General features: G+C 44.7%; 1 protein-coding gene across 1 annotated transcript in view; it reads left to right on the plus strand.

Annotated features, from left to right (window-relative positions):
* The window catches only part of CNOT9 (CCR4-NOT transcription complex subunit 9), a 125417-nt gene that overhangs the window by 81620 nt on the left and 21543 nt on the right, over positions 1-22254 (plus strand). The window contains exons 3-4 of the mRNA XM_085650038.1: positions 2123-2238; positions 8736-8845. Coding sequence (XP_085506164.1) covers positions 2123-2238; positions 8736-8845 — 226 coding nt within the window. The remainder of the gene's footprint in view (positions 1-2122; positions 2239-8735; positions 8846-22254) is intronic.

Consider the following 22254-nt stretch of genomic DNA (forward strand, 5'->3'; position numbering starts at 1 on the left):
CCTTAGAAGGGTTGGTGAAATACAAGCGTTCACCATACAGGAACCTTACATACAAATGCATCACAGCAAGGTCATACTTCGAACTAATCCGAAGTTCCTGCCCAAAGTCATTACCCCCTTCCACCTCAATCAATCAGTGGAATTACCTGTCTTCTTTTCGCAACCCCAATCTGTTGCGGAAAGGGCTTTACACACACTAGATGTGAAAAGAGCGTTGCTATATTACATACAAAGAACGCAACCCTTCAGGAAGACCAAACAGTTGTTCGTTTCCTTTTCTCCACCACATAAAGGCAACCCCATCTCAAAATCAGGGATAGCTAGGTGGATTGTAAAATGCATACAAATTTGCTATCAGAAGGCAAAGAGAACATTATCTGTTCCCCCTAAAGCCCACTCTACAAGAAAGTTAGGGGCTTCTATGGCTTTTCTAGGGAATATACCCTTAGATGACATATGCAAGGCAGCCACATGGTCTACACCGCACACATTCACAAAACACTACTGTGTAGATGTGCATTCCCAGCAGCAAGCTAGGGTGGGCCAGGCTGTACTAAAAACACTCTTTCAAACAGCTGCAACGGATACCGGTGGTCGCCGCTAAGGTTGGGTACTGCTATATAATCTATGCTAAGTGTACAATCTGCAGCTCATATGCCTCGAACGGAATATGCTACTTACCAGTATGCATCTGTTCTTGGCATGTAGAGCTGCAGAGTTGTACACGCCCACCCGCCTCCCCGGCTACCTGTATCCGTTCCAGTCCATCTTATTTAGATACACCACACATGGGTTTCTCACTGTTATTACTACGCTCCATCATTTCCCTGTTGGCGAAAAACAATCTGAGGATGGAGCCGAAGCCCATGCGCAGTACGGACCGAAGGAGGAGTCACCAAACTCGTGACTTCCAAAGACGGTCCAAGAAGAAAAACAAACTGCAAACATCCGGGCCCAACACCAGATGGCGACCTATGCTAAGTGTACAACTCTGCAGCTCTACATGCCAAGAACAGATGCATACTGGTAAGTAGCATATTCCTTACGAACAAAATAATAATTTTAATTAAATCATATTTGTAAATTTTGATTGTCTGCATACTACACAGATGTACTGTGCTCCGTATCCACTGTTGGCGTTCACTGAATTAATTTCTCTATGAAGTGAGGTACTTGTTTGATAAAAGCTGAGACCACCCATGTCTGAGTGCTGTTATTTGTTGTGTTTGTAGTTTGTTTTGTGGGGTCTGTTTGCAGGTAAAAGTAGGTGATTAGGTGCTTGAATTCACTTGAAATCAGTTTGTTCTCCTAATCAATGTACCTCAAAACCAGTTATTGCATTGGCTAAAAATACTAATGTTTAACAGTATCTGTATAGCCATGAGCTGCATTGTCTTCATGATAATTCATGGAGCTCATTTGCAGAAAGTGGGCTCACATGGGTAGCCTGCATGCATACAGATGACACTTGAAGTTTGGGGTTTGGGCTGATATGGTTGGATATATTCTGTGGTGAGATTATATGGAAACCACAGTTGCACACTTAAGTTTTTCTTTCTCAATTTCAATCTAATTCCAAAAACTTGAACTTGGGAACCTGAGCGCAGGGTCCATATAAGTTGATGAAAGTTTGACTTACCAGTTTATAAGATCAAATAAATTCAAGTGATTGGAATTAATTTGCGAAATGTTGTTAAAACCTGTTCACCACACAGGCTTTCTTTCCCTGTTTTCCACTACTTGTCTGCTGAATGCTGTTTTATTAACCATCATATTGGACAGGGCAAGAAAAAAAAAATGAAATAAACCTGTAACTTCATCAACTTTTGATACATTGAATTGATGTTACTGAGGGAGATTGTCTGGTCATGCTTTTTGTCTGTTTTCATCCTCTGTAAACTCTCATTCTTGCACAGGGCCTTTCTGACTGGTAGGCCGCATACACCCTAGTGAAAAAACTTGCTGTCCCATGTTATTTTAGTGTATGGCGTGGACATTAATGCATTGCAACTTTAGACTTTGTATTTACTTCATACTTTTGTACTATACACGTTTTATAGTACTTTGCAGGCATAGAATTCGGTTGTGACGTTCTGGTTTCCCTTTCTGTTTTTCCTTTTAGGAGATTGTAAATATCTATCCATCAATTAACCCGCCCACCCTTACAGCACATCAGTCAAACAGAGTTTGTAATGCCTTGGCCTTACTGCAGTGTGTGGCATCTCATCCGGAAACCAGGTAAGCATTTGAGCTAGAATGTGAAATCCAGCTATTCAGATGGTTTGTGACAGATCTAAGAAAGTCTGGCTTCACTCTTTATATTGCTATTGGTCATCTCACTTTCTCAGAATGTAAGTCTTCACTCTTCCTATAGCAACTTTCTTTATGGTATTATATAGGTTCTTTAGTGACTTTAAGTTGTCGCTAGACTATCGTCCCAAGAAAATCAATTGATTGTTCCCATGCCACTCCGCATTGAGTTAATGTAGTGTCTGTCGGAACAGGGGATGGTGGGGTTGAGGCAAGCCCACTAACGAGCAATTCTAGCAGTGCTTGAGAGCCTGCTGAAGAAATTCCAAGACCTCCGAGGACTCCTGTGGTATACTGCTGCAAAGACCTCTAAAGCTGCTTAGATATTGCTTGGTATTCCTTTTTTAAATTTTTTTAAATAAGGCCTTGATCCAGGGTTGTTGCACACTGTTGGCTGCTTTGGTGTGAACTCTAGGTACAAGCCTGTGGTAGAAGGGTGTTACAGCAAACAAATTATGGACGGAATGCCGACAATGCAAACATTTTCCCCCAGTCAAAAGATCTGGGTTAAATCCATTGTTCTTTTGCCCACTACGCCATCCCAGTTTGGACCCAGCCATATGCAAATCAGTCCTTACCCTGTGCACCATGGACCAGTCCAGACCGAACTGCCAGGCCAGACCAGGTCCTCCCTGGACTGGAAACCAGCATCCTGGGACCGGTATCAGGGTATGTCACCCTTCTTCAGCCAGGCTAGCTTGAATCCAGTGGCACAGTGAGCAAGGGACCCACGTCTGGGCATACCCATCCCACTTAGGGCGAAAGGTGTTACAGCAAACAAATGATGGACGGAATGCTGACAATGCAAACATTCTCCCCCAGTCAAAAGATCTGGGTTAAGTCCATCGTTCTTTTCTCCACTATGCCACCCCGGTTTACCAGTCCAGGGAGGACCCGGCCTGGCAGTTTGGGCTGGACTGTTCCCATGAGGCACAGGGTCAGACTGATTTGCATATGGCTGGGTTCAAAGTGGAATGGCATGGTGACCAAAAAAACGATGGATTTAGGCCCAGATCTCTGTACTGGGGTGAATGTATGACATTGTTCTGCATTCTGTCCATCAACTTTTGTTTTTGCATTTGTCACCCGAGTGGGGCGGGTATGCCCAGACGTGGGTCCCGTGGTCTCCATGCCACTGGAATCAAGCTATCCTGGCTGAAGAGGGGTGAAATCCCAAAACCGGTCCTAGGATGCTTGTTACCAATCCAGGGAGGACCTCGCTTGGCAGTTGAGGCTGGACTGTTCCTATGGGGCACAGGGTCAAGACTGATTTGCATATGGCTGGGTTCAAACTGGAATGGCATGGTGAGTAAAAAAATGATGGCTTTAGGCCTAGATCTCTGTACTGGGGTGAATGTATGACATTGTTCTGCATTCTGTCCATCAACTGTTGTTTTCGTGGTAAAAGGGTAGCAATAAGGCCTGTGCACATTTGTCACCAGTGTTAGAAGCTGTACAATGTTTTGAAATGGAAGGGATGTTAGCTAACAGACAATGATTTAAGAAAAATGAGTGTGTATGGTAGACCTAATAATAACTTTTTATTATTTAGCTTATTTTGTATTAACATGGAAGGAAAATGTTACTTTCCTTGTAGGCATCTGTTCATGGCATGTAATGCTCTAGATTCACATACTCTGCATTGCCCATGTCTTCAAGTTTTGGGCTAGGACATATGCAACTTGTTAGTCTTCGAAGAAGCATTTTGAGTCATGAGGTATAGTGACTCCTTATATGACTGCTATTGCGGGAGGACCATGGTTCCATTGTTAAATTGCGGGGTAAGGATCAAAATAGAGCATAGAAAAGCAGAAGATGACCATATAAAAAACAAAAAAGGGTGTTATCTTTGACAACTTGAGGCTTCGGGGGAGAGTGGTGGGCCATGTGAATTTACGGTACTACATGCCACACCCAGATGCTTACGAGGTAAGTAACACTTTCAGATCGGGGCATGTGTAGCTGTAGATGCACATTCTCTGCATAGACCGTAAGCAATCGCTAGCAGGAGGGATGTTGCAGATGATTGTAAAAGTGTATGTATTACAGCTTGTCCAACATTAGCTTGTTGGCGTGCTAAAACATCTACACAGTAAGGCTTAGTAATTATGTGTGGAGTGGACCAAGTAGCTACTTTACATAGGTCCGCTATGGGAAGGTTATTAAGGAAAGCAATGGAGGCCCCCCTTTTTGCCAGTAGAGTGGGACTGGGTGGTGTAGGCAATTATCTTTTGGCTTCAGCGTAGCCAGTCTGAAGCATGGTCTATATATGGTTTTGTGAATGAGATAGTTGTTGCATTTTGCGGAATACCTTTGTTCTATCAATGTAGTGCTTGAGACCTCTTTTAATGTCTAGTGTATGAAGTGTTCTCTGCAACAGAGTCTTGGTGTGCGAAGACCACCGGGAGGTGTATAGTTTGGTTAATGAATGACTCTCTCATGGTGAACCTGAAAGAAGGGTTCTTCGAGGGTAGGAGATTGAAGCTCATTCACTCGCTTGAGAAATGTAAAGGCAACTAGGGAGGTCACCTTCCAAGTGAAACTGTAGAGTGCATGAATGAAGGGGCTTGAAAAGAAGGCCCAGAAGTAGAGTGTAGCCAAAGTTGAGGCTCTAGACAGGACTGGCGGTACCCTCCCCTAGGTGGAATAACCCGTTTAAGTCCCTCCATTACAACTTTGATGATTGGAACGAGGGAAGAATGCTCCCTACTCTGAAACGGAGACAAATAAACCTAGGCGAGGCCTGGTGCCTGCAAATGAAGCAGGTTGCAAACTTGGTCTTGGACCCATTATCAATGGGTCATTCTTTTTTAGGAAGGCAGTAATGGACAAATCTTCTACGTTTGGCTGTATAGTCGGCCCATTTGGTGGGTCTGCGGACCTCCTTCAGGATGGACATACCCTTGGGAGGCATATTAAGTTAGCCAAATTCTAAGACTTAAAGAGCCAAATTGAGCCAAATTGCAAGATTAAGTTGCTTGGGGTTCGGGTGACTTATGTGCCCTGGTTCCGAGTAAGAAGGTCTTGCTCTTTGTGCTGCTTCTTGTAGGGCACTAGGAACAGGTCAAGATGGGTGGTGAACCTGGGATACCTGGCCCACATGCAGCTGGAGTTGATTTGTTAGTTCTTTATCTGTGGGGGTACGTTGTTCGTATCCTGGGCCTTCGCTTGGACAGCTAAAGTGTCAGATCTCGTCGGTACTGCAGGGTCTTCTTGGATCGTAAGGGAGGCAGGGTAAACTTGAGACCTCGTCGTGCTCTGGAAACCGAGGTTGCAGACTTTACGGAGGTCTGTCCAGATGTCCTTTGCATTACACTGTAGACAGTACTGAAATGGAGTCCTTTCCCTTACGAACTCCACATTTTTGAAGAAGAATACGGAGTTGAAGGCCCCATGAGATGCATCAAATAGATCTCAGTCGCTGAGCCCAATTAAGGTAGTGATAACAAGAAAACAAACCAAAATAGATTTACTCCAAATACTGGAATGGAAGCCCCGAAGATCACATTCGACGACAAACACTACAGGGCGTTGACACTGAGCTCAGTGGATGCACTTCCGACGACGGAACAAAACAATCTAACAATGAGGCTGATGCCTATGAGCATTACCAGTCATAGGCAGGAGTCCCTATACTGTGGGACTGAAAACACTTCTTTGAAGAATAACCAGTTGCACAAGTCAAAGCCCAACACTGGATAGCAGAAGTGTGCAGAGCATGTGTATCTACAGCAACACATGCCACAAATATATTATTTCTTATACCAAAAAATGTGATTTGGTATAGAGGCTAGTGAGACAATATAGAGGATACCGTTCAGTTCGTGAATGTGCATTTTTTTCAATGTCCCCGGTCACCTGTATGAGTTTTGCGGGCAGGGCGAGTGTTTTAGGCTTTTATTTGTAGTTAGAGAAGTTAATTACTCCACTGTGATGCTAGCTTTCCCAAACAGCCTGCCTCAACCCTTCCATGTGCCTTTCCCTCAAAGTGGATGCCTATTTCAGATGTCAAGCACATTTATTTGTTCGTATGTCCTACACTGAAAAGAAGGATGTCATCCAAGGGTCCTTTTTATTCCGCAACTGACTGCGTGCAAAAAGAGTGAGAGCCAACCTGTGTCACAGGCTGCATGAATTTTAGCGAATTTGGTGTACTGACCTTATGCCTATTACTGGATCAGTTTCCGGGTGATCAGGTGAATGGCTTGTTAATTTTCCTCTGTACATTTTGGTTTCTTTAATTGCCTTCACTTCCATTGTCTTTTTTTCCCCAAAAATATATTTACGACCTACAAGATGGCCTTAGCCATGTTTGTAACCTTCTGTCTTGAATAACTATAAATCTTCGGCCAAAGCAACCAAAGGGGTCTTTAGTCAGGGCATAGCAACCTACATCATGAACAGTGCCCTTCTACTTGTTGTGGCCTAGTATGACTAGGGAGAAACTCTGCTACTAGAAGGTCAAGATAGACATATGTCCAGAGCTGCTAGGTGCTTGATTTTCGTCGGACAGTAATCCGTATCCCACCGGAGAAGCTGGAGTACCATTCACTAGCCCTGTGACCTGGCTCTGTAAACTGCAGTCCTTGTCCTGGAACACTTTCCTTGTTCAGCATAACCGCCCAAGTGCAGCCAGGTCTGCAGTTCATGATAAATGCACTGCAAGTAAATGCTAGATAGAAGCTTTCAGAGTGCTGCCTCCATCTGTACTTTTAGTATTTCTAGGAGACTGTATATGGACATACTGAAGGCACACTGGTTGATTCTAATGAAAGGAAATTGATCTGAGTCTCTGAACACTTTCTCGCGTTAACGGTTTCTAAATAACATGACTGACAGCTAAGTGTTGTCACACTTTCAGATTGCGAGAGTTCAATATGTCTGTATTTGTTTACTCTGGCACATAGAGCTGAGCTGGGTAAAGTGTGTGATGACTTTAGAAAATTGCTTACATTACACTGAATACGCTTCACTGATGCACTGTCCTTTCAAATGCTCGTTGCTGCCAGTCATACAATTATGTCTGCTCCTGAAGCACGAGAATTGATACTTACACATCTTAAAGGGCAAGCATTCTGAACATATGTAATCCTTGTTCTCCATTAGCGTTCAGCAGCAAACGTTTAGCTAGAAGCTTTCTATGCAGACAAGATTAGTAATGTGTAGAATTGTCCTTTCCAAGATCTTGGGGTTTTGTTTTTATAGGCATGCCTTCGAATTCCTCATATGCGCGGTGGTATAGAGCTACATTGCCTCAGGTAGTGTCATGCACATCAAATGGATGTGTTGTAGCCGGAACTAGAGTTGTGTACATCACAGCGATGTGGTGGTGTAGCTGCCAACTGTTCTCATTGTTTGTTTTGGTCAACTATATGGCTATGGTCTGTTTGAAGTGTCAGACAGCTAGTAGATTCTTATATACGAGCAGGTGGCCAGTCACTGTGATGGGTGAGTGGAATCAGTTGAGGCTTTTCAAAATGCAAGCTGTGAATTGATTTTCCTAAAACACATCAGATAATTATTCCAACGCTGAGAGCTGCGCAAGCGAAGGGAGTGCAACCCCCTCACTAGGATGTTTGAAACCTGGATTGGACTAAAAAAGCAGCAAATGAGGACCCAGAATTCTTGCAGAGAGGAATAATCGACAGAATAAAGAGTAGATGTGTTGGCTTTATAGAAAACCTTATATTTAAGTCAGAATGTCTTGAAAGAGTCTTTGTGACTGGGAGTCAGTGAAGGTAAGTTGTTGCTCACCTTCACTGGTGAAATTCTCACAGTTGGCTTGCTTTCCATACTGCAAAGTTATGAATCTTCTGCATTTTAGCTAAGCTAAGAAGATTTCATGTCATTCTAGACAGAGAAGGTTACAATAAACTAGAACGACTTGGCACCAAGGGAAGGGCGTTTCCCAGAATTCTTAGCAAACTTGCTGAAAAGATTGTATTAAACTAGGCTTTAACAGAGCGGTCTTTTTCCAGACAGACTCCTAGGGATGTAACTTTTATTCCTGGGCATGGAGCCTGTCCCTTGCCAGGGTATGGAGCCTCTTCTAGGGTTGGAGGCAACAGTTTAACTTGCTGTTTCTCAATGTTACTACCAAAACCTCCGTTTTGTTGGAATTTAGTTTGAGTGACGTCTGAGACATTCATGTTTAGACTCCTTGCAAGCATTTAGTCAAGTTAACTAGATTTAGGTGCTTGTTGGTCAAGACACCCACTTAGGAAACAGCCATGCAGTATATTTATTGATGCCTGTGGGCTTGCGCAGCTATCCACCACTTTTGTCCCTGTGTACACAACAGAAAGGAACAATTGCTGTAACTACCATAGTAGGACTATGCCCTCCATGGTTTGTGATTGAAATGTCTTTTAATTTTGTTTTCACTCTTGGCACATTACTACATTACTCCTGTCTTTTCCTTTTAGATCAGCGTTTCTTGCTGCCCACATCCCTCTTTTCTTGTATCCATTCTTGCACACCGTCAGTAAGACCCGGCCTTTTGAATACCTGCGGCTAACTAGCCTTGGAGTAATTGGTAAGTAACAGCAAATTACAAACCACCAGCAACTACACTAACAGAAGAGTTGTGCCAGGGCATTTTCTTTCAGTAATTTTCACTGTATACTTTCTTGTAACAGCAGCTTTACCAATTGACCTAGGTAAATCAGTTTGCCCCCACCACAGGCAATTTAACAAGTATTCGCTCTAATTATTTTTCTTGTGTGGCACGGACTTGTTTCTGTGCACCTGTTTTTGATTGTGTGAGCAATTGAGTGATACAAAGACACATACTCCTACTATTAGACTGAAAAGGAATCCTTCACAATTCATTTAACATTTTTTAATAGGTTCATTTAACGCATTGTTTCCTACTAAATGGACTAAAGATGTAGCTTTTCAAAACTGTTCTGAAACAAAGCTCATTTCTTTAGGCTTTTCTCGTCTACAGTATTAATTCTCTGCAGCAGTACAATGTATTTTGTCATTTACATGCAATCTGGTATTCCGGTGTTGTTCTGTGCACGTCGGTACAAAAGGGGGTGGTGATGGACGGAGCATCAGAACCAATCAAACACTCACACCCAGTCAACAGATCTGAGTTTGATCCATCACCGTTCTTTAGCCCACTCTGCCACCCCAGTTCAGACATGGCCATATGCAAATCAGTCTGACCCTGTGCCTCATGGGAACAGTCCAGCCCGAACTGCCAAGCCATGCCTTCCCTGGACCGGAAACAAGCTTCCTAGGACCGGTTTCTGGCATTTCAGCCGTCTTCAGCCAGGCTTGCTTGAATCCAGTGGCAAAGTGAGCAAGGGACTCACGTCTGAGCATACCCTGCCAACTTATGGCGAACAAAGCGGTACAAAAGGGGGTGGTGATGGACGGAGCATCAGAACCAATCAAACACTCACACCCAGTCAACAGATCTGAGTTTGATCCATCACCGTTCTTTAGCCCACTCTGCCACCCCAGTTCAGACATGGCCATATGCAAATCAGTCTGACCCTGTGCCTCATGGGAACAGTCCAGCCCGAACTGCCAAGCCATGCCTTCCCTGGACCGGAAACAAGCTTCCTAGGACCGGTTTCTGGCATTTCAGCCGTCTTCAGCCAGGCTTGCTTGAATCCAGTGGCAAAGTGAGCAAGGGACTCACGTCTGAGCATACCCTGCCAACTTATGGCGAACAAAGCGGTACAAAAGGGGGTGGTGATGGACGGAGCATCAGAACCAATCAAACACTCACACCCAGTCAACAGATCTGAGTTTGATCCATCACCGTTCTTTAGCCCACTCTGCCACCCCAGTTCAGACATGGCCATATGCAAATCAGTCTGACCCTGTGCCTCATGGGAACAGTCCAGCCCGAACTGCCAAGCCATGCCTTCCCTGGACCGGAAACAAGCTTCCTAGGACCGGTTTCTGGCATTTCAGCCGTCTTCAGCCAGGCTTGCTTGAATCCAGTGGCAAAGTGAGCAAGGGACTCACGTCTGAGCATACCCTGCCAACTTATGGCGAACAAAGCGGTACAAAAGGGGGTGGTGATGGACGGAGCATCAGAACCAATCAAACACTCACACCCAGTCAACAGATCTGAGTTTGATCCATCACCGTTCTTTAGCCCACTCTGCCACCCCAGTTCAGACATGGCCATATGCAAATCAGTCTGACCCTGTGCCTCATGGGAACAGTCCAGCCCGAACTGCCAAGCCATGCCTTCCCTGGACCGGAAACAAGCTTCCTAGGACCGGTTTCTGGCATTTCAGCCGTCTTCAGCCAGGCTTGCTTGAATCCAGTGGCAAAGTGAGCAAGGGACTCACGTCTGAGCATACCCTGCCAACTTATGGCGAACAAAGCGGTACAAAAGGGGGTGGTGATGGACGGAGCATCAGAACCAATCAAACACTCACACCCAGTCAACAGATCTGAGTTTGATCCATCACCGTTCTTTAGCCCACTCTGCCACCCCAGTTCAGACATGGCCATATGCAAATCAGTCTGACCCTGTGCCTCATGGGAACAGTCCAGCCCGAACTGCCAAGCCATGCCTTCCCTGGACCGGAAACAAGCTTCCTAGGACCGGTTTCTGGCATTTCAGCCGTCTTCAGCCAGGCTTGCTTGAATCCAGTGGCAAAGTGAGCAAGGGACTCACGTCTGAGCATACCCTGCCAACTTATGGCGAACAAAGCGGTACAAAAGGGGGTGGTGATGGACGGAGCATCAGAACCAATCAAACACTCACACCCAGTCAACAGATCTGAGTTTGATCCATCACCGTTCTTTAGCCCACTCTGCCACCCCAGTTCAGACATGGCCATATGCAAATCAGTCTGACCCTGTGCCTCATGGGAACAGTCCAGCCCGAACTGCCAAGCCATGCCTTCCCTGGACCGGAAACAAGCTTCCTAGGACCGGTTTCTGGCATTTCAGCCGTCTTCAACCAGGCTTGCTTGAATCCAGTGGCAAAGTGAGCAAGGGACTCACGTCTGAGCATACCCTGCCAACTTATGGCGAACAAAGCGGTACAAAAGGGGGTGGTGATGGACGGAGCATCAGAACCAATCAAACACTCACACCCAGTCAACAGATCTGAGTTTGATCCATCACCGTTCTTTAGCCCACTCTGCCACCCCAGTTCAGACATGGCCATATGCAAATCAGTCTGACCCTGTGCCTCATGGGAACAGTCCAGCCCGAACTGCCAAGCCATGCCTTCCCTGGACCGGAAACAAGCTTCCTAGGACCGGTTTCTGGCATTTCAGCCGTCTTCAGCCAGGCTTGCTTGAATCCAGTGGCAAAGTGAGCAAGGGACTCACGTCTGAGCATACCCTGCCAACTTATGGCGAACAAAGCGGTACAAAAGGGGGTGGTGATGGACGGAGCATCAGAACCAATCAAACACTCACACCCAGTCAACAGATCTGAGTTTGATCCATCACCGTTCTTTAGCCCACTCTGCCACCCCAGTTCAGACATGGCCATATGCAAATCAGTCTGACCCTGTGCCTCATGGGAACAGTCCAGCCCGAACTGCCAAGCCATGCCTTCCCTGGACCGGAAACAAGCTTCCTAGGACCGGTTTCTGGCATTTCAGCCGTCTTCAGCCAGGCTTGCTTGAATCCAGTGGCAAAGTGAGCAAGGGACTCACGTCTGAGCATACCCTGCCAACTTATGGCGAACAAAGCGGTACAAAAGGGGGTGGTGATGGACGGAGCATCAGAACCAATCAAACACTCACACCCAGTCAACAGATCTGAGTTTGATCCATCACCGTTCTTTAGCCCACTCTGCCACCCCAGTTCAGACATGGCCATATGCAAATCAGTCTGACCCTGTGCCTCATGGGAACAGTCCAGCCCGAACTGCCAAGCCATGCCTTCCCTGGACCGGAAACAAGCTTCCTAGGACCGGTTTCTGGCATTTCAGCCGTCTTCAGCCAGGCTTGCTTGAATCCAGTGGCAAAGTGAGCAAGGGACTCACGTCTGAGCATACCCTGCCAACTTATGGCGAACAAAGCGGTACAAAAGGGGGTGGTGATGGACGGAGCATCAGAACCAATCAAACACTCACACCCAGTCAACAGATCTGAGTTTGATCCATCACCGTTCTTTAGCCCACTCTGCCACCCCAGTTCAGACATGGCCATATGCAAATCAGTCTGACCCTGTGCCTCATGGGAACAGTCCAGCCCGAACTGCCAAGCCATGCCTTCCCTGGACCGGAAACAAGCTTCCTAGGACCGGTTTCTGGCATTTCAGCCGTCTTCAGCCAGGCTTGCTTGAATCCAGTGGCAAAGTGAGCAAGGGACTCACGTCTGAGCATACCCTGCCAACTTATGGCGAACAAAGCGGTACAAAAGGGGGTGGTGATGGACGGAGCATCAGAACCAATCAAACACTCACACCCAGTCAACAGATCTGAGTTTGATCCATCACCGTTCTTTAGCCCACTCTGCCACCCCAGTTCAGACATGGCCATATGCAAATCAGTCTGACCCTGTGCCTCATGGGAACAGTCCAGCCCGAACTGCCAAGCCATGCCTTCCCTGGACCGGAAACAAGCTTCCTAGGACCGGTTTCTGGCATTTCAGCCGTCTTCAGCCAGGCTTGCTTGAATCCAGTGGCAAAGTGAGCAAGGGACTCACGTCTGAGCATACCCTGCCAACTTATGGCGAACAAAGCGGTACAAAAGGGGGTGGTGATGGACGGAGCACCAGAACCAATCAAACACTCACACCCAGTCAACAGATCTGAGTTTGATCCATCACCGTTCTTGGTTCTGATGCTCCGTCCATCACCACCCCCTTTTGTACCGCTTTGTTCGCCATAAGTTGGCAGGGTATGCTCAGACGTGAGTCCCTTGCTCACTTTGCCACTGGATTCAAGCAAGCCTGGCTGAAGACGGCTGAAATGCCAGAAACCGGTCCTAGGAAGCTTGTTTCCGGTCCAGGGAAGGCATGGCTTGGCTTGGCAGTTCGGGCTGGACTGTTCCCATGAGGCACAGGGTCAGACTGATTTGCATATGGCCATGTCTGAACTGGGGTGACAGAGTGGGCTAAAGAACGGTGATGGATCAAACCCAGATCTATTGACTGGGTGTGAGTGTTTGATTGGTTCTGATGCTCCGTCCATCACCACCCCCTTTTGTACCGCTTTGTTCGCCATAAGTTGGCAGGGTATGCTCAGACGTGAGTCCCTTGCTCACTTTGCCACTGGATTCAAGCAAGCCTGGCTGAAGACGGCTGAAATGCCAGAAACCGGTCCTAGGAAGCTTGTTTCCGGTCCAGGGAAGGCATGGCTTGGCAGGTCGGGCTGGACTGTTCCCATGAGGCACAGGGTCAGACTGATTTGCATATGGCCATGTCTGAACTGGGGTGACAGAGTGGGCTAAAGAACGGTGATGGATCAAACCCAGATCTATTGACTGGGTGTGAGTGTTTGATTGGTTCTGATGCTCCGTCCATCACCACCCCCTTTTGTACCGCTTTGTTCGCCATAAGTTGGCAGGGTATGCTCAGACGTGAGTCCCTTGCTCACTTTGCCACTGGATTCAAGCAAGCCTGGCTGAAGACGGCTGAAATGCCAGAAACCGGTCCTAGGAAGCTTGTTTCCGGTCCAGGGAAGGCATGGCTTGGCAGGTCGGGCTGGACTGTTCCCATGAGGCACAGGGTCAGACTGATTTGCATATGGCCATGTCTGAACTGGGGTGACAGAGTGGGCTAAAGAACGGTGATGGATCAAACCCAGATCTATTGACTGGGTGTGAGTGTTTGATTGGTTCTGATGCTCCGTCCATCACCACCCCCTTTTGTACCGTTCTGTGCACGTCAGCAGTGTATGCCTCAAACATAGTAAGTGATGACCATATGTTTCACAGATGCACGGCAGATCACGTTTGCGCCACAGGTAAAATCATACCTATCTGAAGAAATGACACACAACAGCTGCTGAATGTTAGCGCTTACTTGCCAGTAAAAATAGCATCTGTGTTCATCCGCTCACATCAGAAAGAATTGCCATCTAATTTACCATGCCAGACAATATGTCCACCAGAGAGAATGTGGCTGTAAGGTATGTCCATAGAATTATTAGAAGTCTAGAGAACAGAGTAAAAAGATATCCAGACTGCTGTTACTACAGTCTGTGTAGAGAGGCCCGTCAAATCTTTACTGGGCCACAGGAATGCCAGAACTCCATTTACCTCTCAAATTCACATTTCCCGCTATTCCTTTTCCCTCATCTCTTTTCCTGTTCCTCCCATCCAAATCAGCCTTCCATTCCTCTCTATCTTTCCAATTCAATTTATTTCTGTTCCTCTCCCGCACTTAATCTTTCATGCTCACTATCACTGGCATCCAGTTAGTCTCGCTCTCACTGGCTCACATTCACTTTCACTCACTTATTCCACTAGTCATACTCACTCATCCTATCATCCCCACAGTATATCTCGCTTCGGGCCTGACTTAATCACTCTGTCTTGCTTACGGGCATGTTTTTACTCATTTAGTCACTTGCTTAAACTCGCACTTATTCTCTTCCTCTCTCATTTTCCTTCTTTAAAGCTTTCTCACGATCTCCTTCACTCTAAATAGTTTATTCAACATCACTCAGTGTAGATGTGCCCTAAAAGAAAATTGAATATTGTCTTCTGTATCAAAGTAGTAATTTGACTTAATGAAGGAAAGGAGTGTAAAAGTCAGTGGTTCTGGCCCAAATTCCGAACAGGGAAAGGAAGTTGTGGAAAGGAAGTGCTGCAAAAGGAGGAGGGTTTTCCATGACGGAGGTGCCAGGTTTGTTGGATTAAGAATTCTCCAGTTGCTGCCTAATGCACATTTCTGGACCTTGAGGGACAGGAGGTGGAAACAAGCTTCTGTCTCATTGCTGAAAAAGAAGACTGAAAGACTCTTGACTCCTGCGCGGCCCCCAGGGACTCGCGATGCTCTCAGAGGGGTGAGTGCTTGGCCTTCTGAGCTTCACCCATCTGACCGCTTGGGCCTAGACTCTGAGAGAGCCCTGGCTGGTGTGACCTGGTGTCTAGAATCCTGACCTGAGGACCAGAGTACTGCAAAAGAAAGCTGGGCAGTCTTTCCCAGGATTAAGAAACTTTGTCGTAGGTCATTGTTTTCTTTTTGTGACCTCTAGGTGCCTTCAACGAAGTGCTGAGGTTACCACGGGTTGTATGCACCATGGATAGGCAGCACTTTAGGTTCTCCCTTTGCGTCAAGAATACGAAGGCTTCATTGGTACCTTGCAATGAAGTTATCTAGCCTTGTGGCGACCTTCTTGGTTACAGCATCCAACTTTCTACCTCCGTGCCAGCTCCTAGATCTGTACTCTTTTCATTTAGTTTATAGCAATAAGAAGCAAATTTGACATGCTGTATGAGTACAAGACAGAACATGACTCATTAGTGAATTCACTTTGGTAGCAGTGCCGAGTATACATCTGTTTTACTTTCACATATCTTGTTTTGGATAGTTGATAACAGATATTTAAATTTGTTGAAATCTGGTGTGAGATTTTGAAGGAGTGTCTTTTGATCATAGGAAGCTGTGGTAGAAGTTTAAATAAGAGTGAGTGGCAAAATTGCTAAATTTCTGGCCATATGCCCTCTTCAGAGCCAAACAGGGGCGTAGCCCTGGGCTCTGACGCTGTAACTTCTTTTGCCACAGTGTCCCATTGATCAGATGTCCTCTGATCAACAAACATCAGTGTATCACTAGCTTGTGTATGTGTGTATATTTGACTCTGGTTCTTCCAGTCGGCTCTTGATGCAATCCGAAATGGATTATACAGTTTTGGGAATAATTTACTCATAAAAGTTGCTGATGGGCAGGCTAGCACTCCATGCTACTTTAAATAGGCGTAATGAGCCGGCTGATGGCAATTTGTTGGTAATTCAGAAGAAAACAGTCTTTCCTAGAAGTAGGTGTTGCAGGTTGTGTATTGCTAACATGTTGAGCAGGGATCATGGAAAAGTGCAGTTGGGGGTCGTCCTCACGTGAAACTGGTGGCAAACCCCAGGAGGCCAAGGCAATCACAGAACTGTCTGGATTAGGGAATAAGGCAGATTAGGGGAGAAGAAAAGGAGGCCCAAACCAAGGGATCTTTGTTATGAGCATTGGTAGGAAGTTTGGTGCAGGGAGAGACCGAAAGAAAAAGTTAAGGCAGAAGGGGGCAGAACAGACAGAACTCTGGGGCACTGACAGGGAGGTCCTGGGGGAACTCTGCTGAAGCATGGTCCAGAATGAGAGCATAGAGAGCAACCAAAAGGGACAGAAGCAGAATGGGGCAGTACCACAGGGGGAAGGGCCAAGGTCTCAGACAAGGGGAGGTGGAAACTGAGGGCAGTTCTGAAGGAGCATGGGAAGGTGAGCAGGAGACCTAGCAGTGGCCACTGGGGGCAATAAGGAGAACTAACCGTAATGGGTGCTCAGTAGAGCTATGAGAGAGCGTAGACTGGGGAGTGGGATCATTAGGGTAAGCCGGCAGGGGCAGTCAGGGATGAGTTGGGGACTTGAACTATTTGTGTGATCCTGTGCATTCGTGAAGTCCTGTTCAGACAAATATATTGCAGCAGAAGGATGTGTGAATGCCCCAAGTCACGGTAAACTCTCTCGTATTGAGAGCGGAATCAGAACATCAGTTTGGTGGAGGCCCACCTTGCTTATCAGATAGTGTCTTCGTATATACCTTCTGTCATTAAAAGTAATAGCTGCTCACTGATTATTAGTGACCATTTAAATCAAAAGGCAGAAAGTGACTTAGTCTCAGTCTACATATGATTGATTCAAACTGAGTTGAGAAATGAAATCTTTTTAAGGAGACTAGCATTCACCTCAATCAAACCAGTACCTTGACTGGAGACTGATTTTCTGTCCCTTATATAATCTCCTGACTAAATTTGCCACACCATCCCCTGAGTTCACAGGGAGGCCTAGAGTGAAGCACAGCCTCTCACTCAAAATACTTGAGTAGCAAATGTGCAGAGTTCAAGCTCATGCTTACTGTATTTTTAAAATCACTGGTTGAGTCAAATATAAATGCTGATGCAATATGAAAAGCATGTGGGGCGACCTTTCCCCTGCTGAATGGCCTAACCATGTAGCCACAGTATGCCCAGCTAATCCAAGCTAGAGCCTTCAAACTTAATATGATGCTTCTGACGACCATTGCTCTATGCTTTCTCAGAAAATATTACATGTAAACTAAGCCTTTTAAATACTTCTAGTTTTCAGCAACAAAAGACCAAGAGTAAGAAATAAGTTTTTCGAACATCTGACTCTAGTGTCTTATCAACAACTACAAGGCCATCAGCGCAAATAAAAACGTGATGGGTCTATTTAGAATTTTAGGGGAAAATCCCATGGACTTCAGCAGGAAGGTCACACAGACAAACACTGAACAGCAGATGTACAAGAAAACAGCGTTAAGCAGATTGAATAATATTTGCAGACTATTGCCCTCTGGGGCTCTGCTTGACCAGCCAAGGTTGAACTATGGAGAGTAAGTCGTGGATGTCAGCAAATAGACTGGCTTGTAACCGAGAGGGGGAACAGTCTGCTGTATCAGAGGCAGTGCAGAATTCCACAAAGCAGGCAAACAATTGCTGTCTGTTAATAGCGGCTTCAAATATTTTTAAGCATGTTCCTGCCCGCATTGGTTTTAAGTCATTTTTAACTTCTCTATTTAAATCTTCATAATTTGACTGTCCTACTTATGCAGATACATGAAGTGTTGAGGCAGCTTCAATGCCTTTTTGTTCTGCATTTATTGTTTGTGATGCATTAAAATTATACAGTCTCATATATTGGTTTCAGACTATTTTAAAACATTGAACTACATACTTCCCAAACAAGGTTGTGACTGATTTTGCCTGTATGCGATCTTTAAGTATGTTTCACTAATGTTTGAATTTCCTTTTATTTTCAAGCATTTGGTAGTGACCAAAAAATGTAGGGAAATTACTGCTTTCTGCTGTAACCCCAACACACATTGCTTTGAGAAAATTGCGTTTTTAATCAAAAGGAAATAAGTTGTTACTATTATAAAAAAAAATAGCCAAATCCAAAGCAATATTGTGAGATAAATTATTAAAGGAGCACGATTAGGTCAATTTTCTTAAAACACCAGGCTCTCCGGTTGCTACCTATACTGACGAACAAAAATGATTGCAGTGGACCGATTAATCTCCAGAATAGATTTATATGGTTCTACGATAAAAATCTCTCTCTACTTCGGGAGAATAAGTATTACTATTGGCATTCCCTTAATTGATTTAATTTCATATAGATTACTGTTCGTTTTTACCTAGGGTAATGTGCTAATCGCTTTTGTGATAGTGTTTCGGAATAATCTACAAAACCATTCTTATACACATCAATTAAGATCTCAAAATGGTTAGAAGTGATTTGAACATACAAAATTGAGTCCTCTAGAGGCTACATTTTCTTATATTTAAGAACTCCAGGTTTTCATTAAGATGGTTCTCCCTTATCTTGTTCTAAAAACCATAATTCCTTGGATTTAATATACGAGGAGTTTGATGCAACACTAGTACCACATTGGCATGGCTTCTACATTTAGGCGGGTGCGTAACTCTTACTTTTTTGCCTTGTGTAAGATGATTAGTAATCCTTTCTTTGCCAGGATCACCTTGACTTCAACAATCCCTTGGCATGCAACAACTGAAAAGAGATCCACTTGCAATACTTGATCTCTCAGAGCTATTACTGAAGCTCACAGTTCAAAATCACTTGATGCCTGTTGTATTGAACTACACTTTTTGCCACAGAGCAGCATTTCCAACTACCCAAAATGAAGGCCAGTCAGCAGAAAAGTACCTCTGCAATATTGAATCCCAACTTAAATGTCCTGCATATATTTATATAAGCAACATTGCTTGAACACAGCAGTGACTCTCACTATACAAATGGGCCTGTGGGTGGATAGTAGCTTCTCCATGTGGATTCGAGCCTCTCTGCATGAAAGCAGGAACACTGAATGCTGTAAAAATAAGAACCCTCGGGTGCTGGCTTAACTGCATACATGACGGTAACATTGATTTCATACTGCAAGAACAATTATAATTTTCTACTCTGGGGAAAAATATTAGTGTTAAAAGGAGAGAGTGATGCCAGGGCTTCAATGTATTCCACATCAATACAAAATAGGTGATGGGAGGAATGCTTAGAATAAATCTAACCACTGGCAATTACTTGGGGTAGCTTTCCGACCCATCGTTCTTTTGCCCACCATGCCACCTTAATTTGGAGCCATCCAAATGCAAATCAGTCTTGACATTGGTTCAATAGGAACAGTCTAACCCGAACTGCCAGGCCCTCTCTGAACCGAAACACATTCAACCCAAGACCGTTCTTGCCTATATTGCGGCTCATCAGTTGGCAAGTAGATCGACTTGTTGCAAGGATTCCTCTCATCACCTTTTGTGCATTTGATGTAAGCGTAGTCATCTTCGTGGGGGAATTGGAATGGAGAAAAAAAACCTGCTACAATGACATGGAGTTCCCCCTCAAGAACTCTGTACATGGTATTTCTGTAGCACTAACCTACCCAAAAAGCAGCGGAATGCTGTACAGTGTGACCAGTAAACTAAATATGCCCACAATTAGTCTTATCCTGTGCATAGACCTTCATCCCTTTGGTATAATAAGGAAAGCTTTTATCAACTCTTTGACAGTGTCCTAAAAAAAATGGGTGGAGGAGCAGAATGTATTCCTGCCTCTCTTGCAAAGACACTTCATCTTAATTTTCTAATGCATTTTCCTATGTATCCTGCTTACAGACATCAAACTTGTATGCAATATGCATTTTAATTCATACTTTCATGCCAAATGATCACTTATGGTTTACCCATAGTCTCTTGATGTGGTTTAGTATTGATTTAGAAGCACATGATGAAACTTGGATAAATATAATTTGTGTTATGACTGCAGTATTATTGAGAAACGTATACAGTGACAGATAAGTATTTACTCGGTCTGTGATCTCAATTTGTGGTAAATAAAGTTCTTTGTACCTAGGATACCTTCCTGGCCTGTAAATGTGACCATAACCATTTATTTATTTTTAGAAAGCTCTATATTCAGCCTTTCGGCTGCTTGAAGTGCTTTCATAAGAGTGAGTCAGAAGAAGGGTTAGAGGCAGGAGGAAGAGCTGATGACCATGTCATCAGTGGGAGTATGCATCTGGTCTGTCTCGATAACCAGCAGCATCTATGTATTGGCTTGTTCAGTCTGTAGCAGACCATGTGTGTGGTGGGTCAGCGAGGAAAGACCGTGAGGGAACCTGAAGTTAAACTGTAGGCAGTATATTAGGAGGTGTAAGGGGAATTCTAGTGTTGGTGTGCCAGATTTGACTACAGGTGCAAAATGTGTCACATTCAATTGACGTTTTGTTTTGGGACTATAGCAAGGAGTCCATATGAAACCATTTTGTGGGCATTGACAATGTACGTGTCTAATACGAATTTCCAATACATTATTAACTAGGGCTCCACTATGTCCCACAATCTAGCACTGTCTGTAGATTTTTTTTTTCTCCCCACCACGTGATTTGGTCACGAGGAAAAGAGCAAATATAAGATGGAACAGAAGAGCCCCCCCCAATCAGCCGTTCCCAACTGCCTGCTTGTTTTTCATAGATCAATACGAAATTCAGACCTTTTTGTGGAGTTTGGAATTCTTACAGTCAGAGCTGACTGGAGATATGTCATTTCATTCCTTCCAAGGGATTGCCAGGTGTTTTGAATGTTTATGCTGATTTATGGCTAGCAGACAGTTGGTACATCAATACTAAAACGTTGGGCCCTGCATGCCATGTCGGAAAGTTGGTCAGTCTTTGAAATTGGTCAATGCCATACAGTTTATCTAGGAGGCAGTACTATGCTCGGAACAAATACTACAAGAACGTGTGCCCCTGGAGGTGCCCAATATGGAATGGACATTTTGCTGCTAAATGCAACACCTGAGAACCCAGAGAGTATCTGCTATGAAGCAGCATGTGGGGAACACAAACGCAGTAGTCTGGAGAAACAAATGGCACCTGAAAAGACTTCCCTCAAGAGCAAAGGACCTGTCGGAATTGATGCCTGCAAGGACTCTAGGAAGGGCCACTAGTTTGACATGTATGACTTTGGCACTCTGACTGTAAACTGAGGCAAGCTGCGATTTTTTTTTTTTTTTAAATGGTTTTTTTTTTTTTTTGGGTTGGGCACGTGCTCTCTTTTTGTAACACAATAAGTTGCAGATTGCTGATAAGAATAGACAATTGGGGACACATTTCTACGTTTTTCGTTCCCATCAAACAGTGAATAAGGAGACGGGGAGTCCCATCACTTTCTATCTTGTAACTCGCTTATAAATTTTAAATGAATATTGACTTGACTTTTTGGCAGAGCAGGAAGAGCTGAATGTACTTAGTCTGTAGACAAGAGTGCCTCTGGAACTGCAGCAAAGATCAACTCAGACATGCAAATTCAAGAGGAAATCTTGATGTGTAATTAAAATCTGCATTTTGCATCAATTTGTAACTTTTTGTCTCCTGATACACACAGACCTGTGTTTAGCATTCTGGATGATAGATATGTAAACAGGCGTCTAGGATATTTGTCAGATCATGCAGGTTGTGGTTAATGAGGCCACAAGTGCTGTGTGCATCTGCTAACTAACTTCATGAGCTAGCCCTTGAGGATCACTAACACCTCCATCAAATATCACATTTTTCTGCAGATACATCCTTTCTGTGTGTGCAAGTATGCTCAGTTTGCATGGTGTTTGTGCTCCTGTTCTCTGTGGTATTGTGTGCAAAACACTGCTGTGGGCTGTACTGGTGCATGTTAACTCTTTTCCACAAGGAGTCTGTATTGCTACTATAACATATTTTCAAGGTTTGATTATTCTTTGCAGGTCCATGCCTTCTGAATAAA

Source organism: Triturus cristatus, chromosome 3_2, assembly GCF_964204655.1.
Source record: "Triturus cristatus chromosome 3_2, aTriCri1.1, whole genome shotgun sequence".
Classification (NCBI taxonomy): domain Eukaryota; kingdom Metazoa; phylum Chordata; class Amphibia; order Caudata; family Salamandridae; genus Triturus; species Triturus cristatus.